Source organism: Microcebus murinus, chromosome 24 (assembly GCF_040939455.1).
Source record: "Microcebus murinus isolate Inina chromosome 24, M.murinus_Inina_mat1.0, whole genome shotgun sequence".
NCBI classification, from domain to species: domain Eukaryota; kingdom Metazoa; phylum Chordata; class Mammalia; order Primates; family Cheirogaleidae; genus Microcebus; species Microcebus murinus.
Window position 1 is genome coordinate 29,240 of NC_134127.1, and position 15,304 is coordinate 44,543.

Genomic DNA, 15,304 nt, shown 5'->3' on the forward strand with positions numbered 1-15,304 from the left:
GAGGACTCCATTGGCTACTGTCTAGATGTTTGTGTCCTCTTTTCCTAATGACAGTGTAAGCTCCTTGATGACAGTGACTCCTGCCCTCCCCAATTCTGACGCTGGTTCAAAGCACAGGGCTGACATCCTTCCCTCAGCATTCCTGTCCACTGCACACCACTGCAGCAGTGACAAGGAGCTCATTCCTTCCCAGCAGCCCAGCTGGCGTACAAGTGCTGACAAAGGAGGATTCTTGAACTACTACCCAATACTGAAAGTTGATGAAACCAAAATGGCAGGAGGGCAAGGTATGAGAACGTGACTTGTCCTGGCCCCTATTGTGCTCCTCACTACACTTAGATAATCCAGAGAAAACTCTTCAATCTCTCTTGGCCCCAGACCTTCCTTTGTACAACAGAAGGGTTTGAGTAATCTTAGAGGCTCTTCTCGGGTCTAAAATTCTAACATAATAATGCCCAACATTATGCAAGCACTGCATATACTTTCTAAGAATTCATCCATTTGCAGGTACCTTAGATGAAAAGAATTATATTTCTTTCAAATTACATGTAGTTTCCATATTTCAACCTGAATATATATTAACAGAGGGGGAAAATACCTACATGGACCAAGGCAATAATTGGGGTTCACAATGATAATTCCTATACAGATTAACAGGAAACTCCTCCATGCAATTTTCCCCAGCAATCTGAATTTTGAACATCCCCGTTGCAGTATAGATGTCATTGATAGAAAAATTGAAGATCCCATAATAAATACAAACCTAAAGAAAAAACAGCTGTTAATAAGGGACCATTTCTAATTTTTTGTCTATGTATCATTAATACTGTATAATATATTACATAAGAGAAGCAACACAATTACTGAAATAACATCGAGCTAACAGTAGAGGAAGAAATCAGAACACAACCCTGCTGAGCTATGAGGCTTCTGACAGTGCATCTTCAAGTCCTGACTTAGGAGAAAAAGTCTTTAACAGCAAATGAAATTTCCAAAGACAACCCTCCCATTTAGTTATCAGAGAGAAGTGATGATGAAGATGCTACAATATTGTCTCCAAATAACTAGACATTCACTAGCAGGCCCACAAAGTCCTTGAGAAACAAACATTTTGATCATTTCTAAATTCACTCCTGCTCCTGAAAGAAAAATGACAGCTTAATTTTTTTCTCTCCATTTTGTCTGAGTCACACATATTTTCCTTTTTTCTCTCTTTTTTTAAACATACCAAATTATCCCTTGAAAAGAAAAGGCAGAATACTAATTATCTGGCAAGGGGTGACAGACAGGAGAGTTTGTTCCTGCTGCATTCCCTGGTGTCCCCTGGTTTCCTTTCTCAGGGTCACCCTAGTCAGGGAGAAGCCTCTAGTCTCTCTAGGGAACTTTCTCTGTAGGGAATTTCACAGAGAATGTACAAAAATAATGACCAGGTCTTCGGGCATATAAGCCTTCTCTCTACCCAAATCTATCTCAAAATAAATAAATGAATAAAAGAATGTTTCCCAAAAAATGGAGTTTATATTAGTGATGAAACCCAAGAGATCAAAAAACTAAAATAACGGCTGGTACTACCTCCAAATGATGAAGCAAAGTCACTCAAAGCACTGCATAGCAAAGATACAAATTCTACATCGTAAGAAGTCACGGACAATCTGAGTTTGGTTACTCGAGTATTATTTTAAATTTTAATTGATTAGTATCATCGCCCTGCTACATATTTATCAGTATTCGATGATATCAACATACTCCATTCCTTTTAGGAAATGGGATTTTATAATTATTTTCAGGATCAGTGGAAGTTAATTACATATTCAGAATTTATGAATTCCTATAAGATTTTAGGATCTAGTATATCATATCTACACTAACAAAATGTTCCCTACAAAACCACTCATCTTTTATACACACATGTGTAAGCACTATGCCAAGTAGAACTATACAGTAACACAACTTCTGGAAGAACTTCATGGCAGCAGAACACAGGCCTGTGGTCCAGGATTCAGGGCTGGTCTCAGAGAGAGGCTCCAGCATCAGCTGAAAAACAAAATGTTAGAGTTGACCTGTGGAAGAGATGATGGTAGGTCAACTCACCATGGGAAAACAAGGTCAGCCACTGTCAGTCCTGCAGAATAAGACAAAAAGAAAGAGTAAGGAAAAGACCTGAGGATATAAATACTTCATAAATCTAGAATGGACATGATGACATACTGACACAGAGAGCAAACTCATGTAGAGAGTAACACACACACACACACTCCCTTGAGACTCTGCAACCCGTCACTGCACCTGGCTGGGTATTTCCTGCCAACATAACTAGACACAGGAGAACCAACCTAGATGTGTATAGAAAAGTCGTTATATTTAAGCAGCACTATTCAAAATCCATTCTTGAACCAACTACAAGCCAGATTTATAGCTGTCATTCAGCACCACTCAGGCCAACCCCAGTTCAATCCAACCCTAAGAAGGCCCATAAGTCTTAGAAGACAGACCCCCCAAGAATATGGCGGCTGTAATAAAATGCATATCTGGAATATGACAGTGATCATTTACAGCCAATGCAGAATCCCACAGTCCCATAGTCAAAACTTTTAGAGTCTATGTGTCACTACATTGAAGCACTATAGAATAAAACTAAAGGGCTCACAGAATAATCTAAAGGTCATTCTACAGGGCAGGACCTCAGTCACTCGGAGGATGCTGGTGGGGCCTCACCTCTCCTGGGGAGAGGCCAAGTGGTTCTCTTGCCTGCAGTTCTCTGAATGGACCTGCATAAGCAATGCCACCTTTAGGAATTATCTTACCATTCCAACTCGCATGCTTGAAGTACCAGTATTTTCCTCCTCCGTAATTGATGAAGACCATGAGTATGAGAGATATCCTATAAAGCCCACAAAGAGAATCCTTTCAGGGTATGCAACATTACAAGGAAGGGCCGAACTGCAAGACATACATTTCAACTTGCAAGGTGCAGTCATGCAATTCTGTTGAGCACTTCAGGATGCAAGATGAGATATAAAGATTAAGAAACTATCATTTTCTTCTCACCACATTTAGGACCACAGACTAAAGTCCTTCTGTTGCCATCATTTCCAACATGATGTCTTAAGAAAAATTTACACTGTACTACTAAACTATCTACCTTGAAAACAGAGCAAAAAACTTCTGATAACTTAATTTTGTGTTAATTCTTTATACATCAGGTTAAAGAACTCTTGTAGAAGGCACATAGTCATTGGAGTAAGAGAATTACAGAACCACATCTTAGACCTTTTTCTCTTATTAGCCATAAAAGCTTGGGCACGATTCTCATCAGTTAACTCAGTGTACTCATCTGTAAGAGAGAAAACATGCTGACCGCATGTGACTATTAAAGAGAATAATGTATCTTATAGCACCCAACCAGTGCCTGGCACATTGTAGGCCCCTAATAAACACTAGTTCCTGCCCGTCTGTGAACAGCTTATCTCCAACAGTAGCAAAGACAATAAGAAAGAGGAATATAAAATGGATGCTGGATACTTTACCATTTGATGTTAACTGTGCAAGATGCTGAGGCTGAAGTTTAGTGTGTTATTGGAATGGCCTGTGCGGACCCTGTAACCCAACTGCCTGGAATTGAATCTTGGTTTTCCCAGTTAGTACCCGAGTGACCCTGGACAAATTACTTAGCCCGAGCAGCTCAATTTCTTCATCTATGAGACAGGTACATTAAAAGAATATACCCCATAGGATTGTTAAGAGATTAAATAAACTACGACAAATTGAAACAGTGACCTGTACATAGTGAGAACTCCAAAGCCATTAGCAGTTTTTATTATTATCACTATTATAATTACCACCGTGCTTCAAATATATCCACCAGGAGCACTCAGGGACCTCGTGAGGCTAGGACGGAACTACGGGGTTAGCACTGGTGTTCAGAAGGCCTTGGTAGGTAGAAATGAAAGACTCAATACCTATAGATTTATTTTTAGGTATATCACTTTTATACTTTATTTTCAGAGTTTTGGCCTGGCCTTTGTTCTTCTACCAGGGCTATGGCTTTGCTATCAAAAGGGCCTGAAATTTGAGTTTCTCTGCTAGCCACAAAGGATAAGCCCTTCCTCTTCCACAGGCTGGTGTTTCATTTCCAGATTGGTGCATCTTCTAAGCTGTCAAGTTCCTGACTGGATGTGGGGGTGTAGTTTGTAGCCCCAAGTAACAGCCACTTGTCCACACGCAAATGACCTTAACTCACGACCGCACATCCCACTGGACAGTGGCTCTGCCTCATCCACTCCCCTCTCCCTCAACATATCATGCTGCCCATGGTCACAGTTTTCAACACTGGACAAGCTGCTGGCTTTATTTTTGCATCCAAAAGATACTTTCTAGCCTAGAGAGTGAAAAGCATGTAAAACACCTTCAGTTAAAAGTGTGTTTGTGTGCAATTATGTAATCCCATGACTACCTGTGCCCATGGTGTTAGGAGGAAACCCACGTACCCCCGGAATGTGTCCACACAGCGGAGGCGGGGTGGAGGGGTAGACGGGCGCCCTGTGCCCATGGTGTTAGGAGGAAACCCACGTACCCCCGGAATGTGTCCACACAGCGGAGGCGGGGTGGAGGCGTAGACGGGCGCCACGTGGCTGGCTGGATGTCGTCGCCCAGACGGTCTGCCCTGCTTGGAGATCCCAGCTCCTTCAGAAAAAAGGAAGAAAGAGATGGCAATTCATAACGTTAAGGAGTAAATTTGATTTTTCGACTTTTTTTTTTTTGAGACAGAGTCTCACTTTTGTTGCCCAGGCTAGAGTGAGTGCCGTGGCGTCAGCCTAGCTCACAGCAACCTCAAACTCCTGGGCTCAAACAATCCTGCTGCCTCAGCCTCCCGAGTAGCTGGGACTACAGGCATGCGTCACCACGCTCGGCTAATTTTTTTTTTGTATATATACTTTTAGTTGATCAATTAATTTCTTTCTATTTTTAGTAGAGACGGGGTCTCGCTCAGGCTGGTTTCGAACTCCCGACCTCAAGCAATCCGCCCGCCTCGGCCTCCCAGAGTGCTAGGATTACAGGCGTGAGCCACCGCGCCCGGCCGATTTTTCGACTTTTTAAGTAAGAAATTAACAGAGTAGGAAGCTAAAGACAGTTTTTCTGAACAAGACTTTAATTTGCTTGTGTAAAGATCCCATCTAGAGGTTTAGTTTTTCACTTTACTGGCTTTTTGTGCCTTTTGCTGAGCTTGCCAGTGGCTGTGTTGACAAATGACACAAAGAATTGGACCATGAGTGCATCTAGCACAAGCATAGAAGCAAATACATCCATGAATGAGACTACATTTATTAACACAAACTTAGTGCTATCTTTAATCATTATAGCAGGCCATTAGCATTTACAGATTTAATACCGATGTCTCTTATTCCTTTATTTTCATCATGATACTCTCTACCTAACTGGATCGATTCAATAATGCTGCCTGCAGAGTGAAAAGGATCCCCACATCATGTAACGAAACACAGCCCAGAGCACCAACTTCACCACAGAAAGAGAAGAGGATGGAGTCCTTCATAGGCACTGAAGAGAGGGCTGCTCTTTATTAGGAATAAGGACCCATAACCTAAGTAAGATTTATTAAACCAAAGAATAATGATTTTTCTTTGAGACAAGATCTCACTGTGCTGCCCAGGCTGGGGCCTCAAACTCCTAGGCTCAAGTCATCCGCCTACCTCAGACCCCTGCTGGAACTACAGACAAGCCAGCTCAGATAAGTAGGAAATTATACTTTCCACATTTAGAAAACCACCCACACAATGCATGATGCATTCTAATAACTCACAGAATTGATCAGGCGATCGGTTTCTTGAGAATTTATTGCCTTAGAAATCCAATTATTAAAGTCGTCCAAACTATAAATAAATAAAAGTCTCAGTTAATTTATTTTCTCTGGCCAGAATTTTCAAAACGATTGGACACCATATTGAAATAAAATTAACCTAAGATTCATCTCCTATATTATTTAAGGAATTAAACATTCTGAAAAGTTTCTTAACCTCTGGTTGTATCAAAGATATAGGTAGAAAATAAAATTTAAAAACAAAAAACAAATCAAAATAAATAAGTTTTTTAACAACATAAAAACAGAAATCAAAGATTTTAGCAGCTGTACTTATAAATGCTTGGCCCCTGCAGCATAGTTTCCTCATCAATAAAATAGGAATGATGATAGAGTGTTCATTTAAGCCTGTGAAGGTTAAATTAGATCATTATTCTCTATGGTTAATAATCTTATTAATAAAACTATTAAAATTAAAATAGGAAAAAGTTGGAAACAACCAAATTCGCTCAACTCAGGAATAACCAAACACTGGGTATGACAGATATATGACAGAATGAGACGCAGCTATGAAAATAACAAGAATGTAGGCTCTGTCCACACAAGGAAATACAAAGATAAGCTATTGAATACAAAAAGCAAAAACCCAACATCTACAATGACAATTAAATAAAAATGCACGCATGCTCACTAAGAAAGTGTGAAAGCAACTTTGAAGTGACTCAAATAGTTAATAGGTTGGCATTTTTTTTATAAATATAGTTGCTTTAATTAAAATAGGTAGATGACATTAAAATGATTTACATGATTAACCACAGATAAATATATTATTTAATAACTGATTTTTCTATAAAATGAGATTTCTACTTGGGAAATCTTTCAAAAAGTATACCTTATGACAAAAAAAAACCAAAAACCCACCTATATGTTTTACATTAACTTTGCCACATTTGTATTATCTAATGCACTGAACTTTTTTCTTTACTCTTTCCTGTTTTGTTTTGTTCTTTTTAATTTGGTCATAAAAAGTTTCAAGCATATACAAAAGAAGAAAAGAGAAACTGGTACAGGCATATCTCAAGATATTGTAGGTTCAGTTCCAGACCACCACAATAAAGCAAATATAACCATAAAGCAAGTCACACAAAATTTTTGGTTTCCCAGTGCACATAAAAGCTACGTTTACACTACACCATGGTCTTCCTGTACGTCTCCACCAGAGGTCTTGAGTGCCTTGGTGGACTGTCAATGAGCAGTAATATTTTGAAAGGAAACTTTTTCTAGCAGAGGTTCTCAATAGCAGACTTAAAACAGTCAGGAAATCATGCTCTTAACAGATGTGCTGCCATCCAGGCTTTGTTGTTCCATTAATTGAGCACAGGCAGAGTAGAGTTAGCATAATTCTTAGGGGCATCTTCTTCCAATACAAGGCTATTTCAACTACATACTATTGCTGAGTGTAGCCACCTTCATCAATGATCTTACCTAGAGCTTCCGGATAACCTGCTGCAGCGTCTACATCAGCACTTGCTGCTTCACCTTGCACTTCTATGGTATGGAGACAGCTTCTTTCCTTAGACCTCATGAACTAACCTCTGCTAGTTTCCAACTTTTCTTCTGCAGCTGCCTCAGTCTTCATAAAACTAAAGACAATCAGGTCTTTGCTCTGGATTAGGCTTCAGCTTAAGGGAATGTTGTGGCTGGTTTCATCTTTCATCCAGACCACTCAAACTTTCTCCTTAACAGCAATAATGCTGTTTCGCTTTCTTATCATGCATATGTTCATTGGAGTAGCACTTTTAATTTGCTTCAAGAACTTTTCCTTTGCATTCACAACTTGGCTAACTGGTGCATGAGACTTAGCTTTCAGCCTATCTTAGCTTTCCGCTTTCAACATGCCTTCCTAACTCAGCTTAATCATTTCTGGGTTTTGATTTAATGTGAGAGACACACAGCTCCTCCTTTCATTTGAACACTTAGAGGCCATTACGGTGTTATTAATTGGCCTAATTTCAATATTGCTGTGTCTCAGAAAATAGAAAGACAGAGGGACAGCTGGTCACTGAAGCACTCAGAACACACACATCATTTTTTACTAAGTTCTATCATCTCATATGGGTACAATTCATAGCAGCCCCAAAACAATTACAATAGTAATGTCAAAGATCACCGATCACAAATCAACATAACAGATATAATATAAATGAAAAAGTCTGACATGTTGTGAGGATTACCAAAACATGACACAGAGACATGAAATGAGCAGCATGAGCTGTTAGAAAAATGGCGCTGACAGACTTGCTCGGCACAGGGTTGCCACAAACCTTCAGCTTGTTAAAAACACGGTATCTGCAAGGTGCAATAAAATGAGGTGTGCCTGTACAATGAACCTCCATTTCTCAACTTCAGCGAGTACACACAGCCAGTCTTATCTCAGCTACACTCCCACATACTGCCCTTCACTCCTGCTTTGAATTGATTGTTTTGTAGAATATCCCAGACATCATATCATTTCATCCATAAGTACTTCAGTATGTATGGTCAAAAGACAAGAACTATTTTTATTTCTAAATGTAATCACAAAACCATTATCACACTTAAAAATGTTAGCAACAATACCTCAGTATCATCACACAGCCAGTTCGGTTTCCCTGTCTCATAAAATTTTTTTACGGTTATTCAATTCAGTATCCTAACACAACTCATACATCCAATGCATATGTTTGTCATTTCTTTTTCCCTCACAATTCAATGCCTGTTTCTAGCTTATTCAGCACTGATAATGTCATCATTGCATGAAAAATATCAAAATAGACACATCTAAGGAAGGGAGAAAAGCTATTAAAAAATAAAACAAAACAAAAAATACCTAATTCTCTGCATGCTTATTCCCCAAAAGAAAAAGAGAGAGATTCTTTATCCTCTCTACTTTTTCTGGCTCAGACTAATCTGAACTTCCCTGGACTTTCATGGGTATGCTGGAAAGCGAAGGGGCTGGGAATAAGAGACTTGGGGACTCACTTTGCCAACAGCAGCCTCCTGCACCACAGTATGGAAAAGCAGGATCACATGCAAAGAGGAGCTTCACTTCCACAGCAGAGCAAGATGAAATTTCTCCTCTGTGCAAGTGCTGGACCTCAGCCATCAAGTGCTTTTAAAAGTGATGTAACAGATCATTCATGTGAAAGGTACCATAGCACTGTAAGATACTGAAATGGTATTTGCATCTTATGAAAAGATTGACAAGCTAATACCTTAATTCAAAGAAATGAAACTCCCCTACAAGAATCCTATTGTGCCCCTAAAAAGCAGTTGGGTTAATAAACACCTGCTTCAAAGCTGCTAGTAGTTCTTTTATATTTACATATAGTCGGATTCCTTAGACAGGGACTTAAACCATCTCTAAGACACACAAGCCATCTTGTGCATCTGATGTGGCATCTAAGATGTCAGAGTGAACAAACCCCCCTCAGTTTCAGGGGTCCCCCAAGCTGGCCGATTTAAAGATTGGGCTTCCATTCTTCCAATCTGGATAGAACTCACCAATAAAACCTTGTGATCCTTCCTGAGACCCTAACAACATGAGCACATGAAAATTCAAGAAATCTTATTCCTCTTAAACATGAAAAAACTTTCCTTTGAAAACTGATTAATGCAGGCCTGGATCTATTTTACTTTTTCTTTTATAGTCTAGTAATTCACACTTATCAGAATCACTGTTAACCAGGCAGAGCAGAATGAATCCCCTCTCTACACTGGCTAACTCACTCTAACCACAGGAAAAGGAGTCCACACTGGGCCCAGAGGCAGGACATCCAGGCATCCACCTCTGCCACCAGATGCCTGGGCTTGCAGGGCCCCAGGGCTCAGGACCAGAGGGGAGGAGGAGGGCCTAGTGTGGCAGCCTCTTCCTAATGCTAGAATAAGCCACTTCCACTTGCTGAGGAATGGGATGTGAGATTCTTTAGAAAATAATTATTTCTCAAACATTGTCTTCACTTTCAGCCATGTGGGGGATGGAAGACAAAAGTTCATTAGAACCTTCATTATTAGTAATTTTCCTGAAATCAAAAACCATATCTTTGTCTATATTGAACTTCTAATGCTCAGGACTGGGCTGGACATGGTGGATACATAAATGTGCATTTAATCAAAGAATAATGGTCATTTGAGGGATCACAACTACCATTTCTGAAGGTATTATTTCTATATTCTACCTTCCCCAGCTGTATCTCCTCGAACATCTTACCTAAACAAGAGCCTCAGAAGGGATATCACAATGATGAGTGCTAGACCAATGAGGAATGCAACACTCACGGCTATAGAAAGAAAAGAAAAAACATTATCACCAAAAAAGTCATCATAAACATCAAAGTTGTCACATCATTACATTTAACATATACGTGAAAAATGAAATCAAACAAAAATCCAAACAAATGAGGGAAAAGCCATTATCCTTATGTTAAATGTCCTCTACAAAACTAAGAACACCACTCATTATGGGGAGTATTAATTTTCATTATGAAAAACATCAAACATACACAAAAGTACAGAGAATTGTATAATAAAATCACATACACCCATCACCCAGATTTCAGAATTATCAAGATATTATCACTCTTGCCTCATCTATAACTATCCTCCCTCCCCATTTTTAGCTAAAGAATTTTAAAACACATCCCAAACAGCATGTGATTTCGTCCCCTCATACTTTAGTATGTGTCTCTAAAGCACAAGCCCTTGTCAAAGACATTTCGACATCATGCACACACAGACACAATGCACTTAGGATGACACAGGATCATTTCTGTAGCATTCTACCAAAAAATGCAAAACGTCTACCTAGTCAAGAGAAAACATGAGGCCAATCCAAGTCAACGGACAATCCAAAAGTAGCCAATACTCTTCAAAACTGTCAAGATCATGAAAGACAAAGACAGACTAGGGAATTGTCCTAGAATGGAGGAGACACAGGAGATCTGACAACTAAATGCAACATAGGATCCTAGAGTGAATCCTGGACCAGAAAAATGATATTAAAAGGGACAATTGGAGAAATTTAAGTAAGTCTGTAGATGGATATTGTACCAATGTTAAGTTGAGAAGAATGCTGAGTTCCTGGTTTCCATAATTGTACAAGGGATAATTTTATGATGATACAGTTCGGAGGTTTGGGGAAGCTAGGTAAAGGGTATTTGGGAACTCTTTTCTTGCAACGTTGCTGTTAAGTCTATTTCAAAATTAAGTTTCTTAAAAATGGACCTTTTGGCCGGGCGTGGTGGCTCACGCCTGTAATCCTAGCTATCTGGGAGGCCGAGGCGGGCGGATTGCTCGAGGTCAGGAGTTCGAAACCAGCCTGAGCAAGAGTGAGACCCCGTCTCTACTATAAATAGAAAGAAATTAATTGGCCAACTAATATATATACAAAAAATTAGCCGGGCATGGTGGCAAATGCCTGTAGTCCCAGCTACTTGGGAGGCTGAGGCAGGAGGATTGCTTGAACCAGGAGTTTGAGGTTGCTGTGAGCTAGGCTGACACCACGGCACTCACTCTAGCCTGGGCAACAAAGCAAGACTCTGTCTCAAAAAAAAAAAAAAAAAAAAAAAATGGACCTTTTGTTATGTAATCACAATGTCATACAAAATTAACAATAATCTCCTGGGTAGCAGTGGGGAGGTACCTTCTGCGATTGACCGTATGTCTGACGGACGTGTCCAGCTGGTAAAAGCCTGACCCCTCCAGTGTGAAGTTCCCCTTTCATCTGATGCTTTCTCCACGTATATGGTTTTTGCCTGAATCAATGATTTCATTAGGGGTTGAAAATATCCTACCATTCTGTCCATTATTAGCTGGAATTCTTCTCTATAGAATTTACCCTCATTAACTAGGACTGGTTAGTTACCCAGAATTTAGTTAAAACAAAAAGGCAGAATAAATGCTTCAATCTGTTACTTCCAAAGACAACAGAAGTATTGCTTACATTTCTGTTTTTGGTTGGGATGGAGGGCCTTGTTGTTTTTAGTTTCATAAGGACATCATGGATTTTATATGTTCATTATTTTCCACCAATTACATATTCTTTTTAATGCCTAAACTGTCCACATTGGCCCTTTCATATTGGCGCCTATGTTCTTTTGACACAACCTCACAGTCATCAATAGCTTCCCTGTGAACAGTACTTATTAATGCCCCCGAGTTCCTTACTGCCTTTTGAAAGACAGCACCTACTACATTATCTGATGAGGAGCTCAGAATGAAGGATATTCTTCAGTGGAGTTATTAGAGAATGAATGGTGCCTCCTTAGCATGAGACACACAGAAAATCCTACACCCTAAACCCTAAAATAAAGAACAATATTGATAATTTCTAGTTTCTATTTCAAGTTTCTCTTTCCACTGCATTAACTTTTTTGGTTTATGACTGCTTCATAATTAAACTAAATAACAACTATGAGGATATGTTGATGTACCCTATAATTTTAATATATGACATAATTTTATTGGTACAAATGGCCACAATAAGTATATTATAAATAGACCATAACTAAATGGAATCTTACCTATAATCTGGGTTTTTAAATTACAGAAAAGGTCATGAACAGCTTCACTTTACAAACAGTATCCCAAAATGGAAGCCTTTGAAAACACAAATGTAAAAATGAACAAAGAGCATATACGTACGAAGATTACTATCAACTGGATTCTTGTTGACAACTAGGTCACAGGCAATCTCATTGACTCCATTATGGATGTGCTTTACCAAAAGAGAATAGTTTCCAAATTCTCCAAATTTGTATTCCAGCCTACAAAGATTAGAAAAATTAAGACAAATGGTTAGATTAGGAAATAAGGAGTTGGATTTTGCTAATGTCATAAAGGCAGAATGATATGTGTCCCTAGGTGCAGCCCAGAAAATAAAAAGAAAAATATTTTAAAGGGACAAAAAGCTAAAAACGAAACAGGAAAAAAGGTAGAAAAACGGAGACTTCAGTTAGGTTATACCAAAGCAGGCACAAACCTACAAATTTCTTTCTCTTCCAGGGTATCGTTCAGCTGCAGGATGGAGCCGTGCTGGGTGGAGACAGAGACAGCTGCAAAGCTGGGCACGCCGGGCTTTCCACTCTGAGAGACAATGACCAGCACCTGGAACAAGCACTATAAAATAAAAGCACAACAGATAAACTGTTGGGGGTCATTGAATATCTGGGCTTGTTGGAGGACATAAATATCCAACTAAAGATGCTAACATGACTTTTCCTTCATACTTATAAAAGAAACTCAGCAATTTCAATAACTTAGACAAAATTTGCCTATTATTATTAAAACAATGTCGCTATGGAATTATATAATCTTCATAAGTAAACTTTTCACAAATTAATAGATCATACATTAAATCTAAGTTTTATTTAATATTATTTAACACATAAGTTTCCATGATTATACCTAATTAGCATATTTATAATATTTAATGGTTGCATTACATTCCATCCAATACTATCAGTGAGTATTGAGGCTGATTTCAAAGATTTTTTGTTTTATCTTTTTATTGTTTTTGCTATATAAATTTTCTTTTGTTTTTTGAGACAGAGTCTCACTTTGCTGCCCAGGCTAGAGTGAGTACCGTGGTGTCAGCCTAGCTCACAGCAACCTCAAACTCCTGGGCTCAAGCAATCCTGCTGCCCCAGCCTCCCGAGTAGCTGGGACTACAGGCATGCACCACCATGCCTGGCTAATCTTTTCTATATATATTAGTTGGCCAATTAATTTCTTTCTATTTATAGTAGAGATGGGGTCTCGCTCTTGCTCAGGCTGGTTTTGAACTCCTGACCTAGAGCAATCTGCCTGCCTCGGCCTCCCAGAGTGCTAGGATTACAGGCATGAGCCACCACGCCCGGCCTATATAAATTATATTGTTTTAAAAGATCTACAGATGAGGCCAGACACAGTGGCTCCTAGCACTCTGGGAGGCCAAGACAGATGGATCGTTTGAGCTCATGAGTTTGAGACGAGCCTGAGCAAGAGCAAGACCCTGTCTCTACTAAAAGTAGAAAGAAATTAGCTGGACAACTAAAAATATATATAAAAAAAAAAATTAGCCAGGCATGGTGGCACATGCCTCTAGTCCCAGCTACTCAGGAGGCTGAGGCAGAAGGTTTGCTTGCGCCCAGCAGTTTGAGGTTGCTGTGAGCTAGGCTGACGCCACGGCACTCACTAGCTCTAGCTGGCTCAGCACTCACTAGCTCAGTTGCTCTAGCTGGAGCAACTGAGTGAGACTCTGCCTCAAAGAAAAAAAAAGATCCACACATGAGGTTCTTATTCCTTTAAATTCTTTTCCTAAGGAAAATTTCTAAAAGTGAAACTATTGAATAAAAAATAATCATTTTAACAGTTCCTATTACAAGTGGCCAAATAGTACTCAAATAAGTAAAATAAAAACAATATATTAATTTCTCATTAGTCTTACCAAGATTTTAAAATCCTTTTTCTTTTTATTCATTTACTAGATATTTATATCACAACATTAAGATTACATTTTAAATTAACAACAGATGAAATAATTCAATAATTTTGCTATTTTGTTTGACATAGTGTGAACCATTAGATACCAACTTCTCTTGAACGTAATCTTGGAAATGTGTCCTCATATGCTGTAATATTACACTTTTAACTGTATCCAATATTTCTCCATTCTAGTACCTTCCTTTTCATCTTGTTAAATTTTGTTGTTTTTAATTACAAGTTTTTATACTTTTATATAGTCATACTAATCTGGCTTGTTATTTCTTCTATTGCTTCATTACTTCAAAAATGTACTCGGTTGGTCGGACGCAGTGGCTCACGCCTGTAAATCCTAACACTCTGGGAGGCCGAGGCGGGCGGATTGCTCGAGGTCAGGAGTTCGAAACCAGCCTGAGCAAGAGCAAGACCCCGTCTCTACTAAAAACAGAATGAAATTAATTGGTCAACTAATATATATAGAAAAAATTAGCCAGGCATGGTGGCGCATGCCTGTAGTCCCAGCTATTTGGGAGGCTGAGGAAGGAGGATGGCTTGAGCCCAGGAGTTTGAGGTTCCTGTGAGCTAGGCTGACACCATGGCACTCACTCTGGCCTGGGCAACAAAGCAAGACTCCTTCTCAAAAAAACAAAAACAAAAAACAATGTACTCTGCTAAGACAGAGTGACTGAATGGATTAAAAAAACAATACCCAAATACTGTGTTTCCCCGAAAATAAGACCTACCCATAAAATAAGCGCTAGCAGGATTTCTAAGCACTTGTACAATACAAATATTGCGAAAATAGGTCTTATTTAAGACCTACCCCGAAAATAAGACCTAGTGATGGGCATGTCTACACAGCGTATCTGCAACAAGCTATGCATTTCATTGCAGAGCGGTAAAGAAGACAAGCAGCCCTTCTCATCTGTCCCATGAGAGCTCTACTGCTCGACATGAGAGATTGGGGCCAATGGTTTTAAAGGAAATAGA

The 15,304-nt window shown here is 39.2% G+C and overlaps 1 protein-coding gene across 3 annotated transcripts in view; it reads right to left on the minus strand.

Annotated features, from left to right (window-relative positions):
* Nucleotides 1-15,304, minus strand: part of HGSNAT (heparan-alpha-glucosaminide N-acetyltransferase) — a 37,665-nt gene that overhangs the window by 12,991 nt on the left and 9,370 nt on the right. For 2 of the 3 annotated variants that reach the window (XM_075997162.1, XM_012777363.3), the window contains exons 3-10: nucleotides 12,834-12,970; nucleotides 12,497-12,618; nucleotides 10,065-10,134; nucleotides 5,819-5,888; nucleotides 4,574-4,683; nucleotides 2,805-2,881; nucleotides 2,092-2,122; nucleotides 603-763 (exon numbers count right to left, since the gene is read on the minus strand). In XM_075997162.1, the coding sequence (XP_075853277.1) occupies nucleotides 603-763; nucleotides 2,092-2,122; nucleotides 2,805-2,881; nucleotides 4,574-4,683; nucleotides 5,819-5,888; nucleotides 10,065-10,134; nucleotides 12,497-12,618; nucleotides 12,834-12,970 (778 nt within the window). The other variant, XM_075997163.1, reaches the window with a different exon arrangement.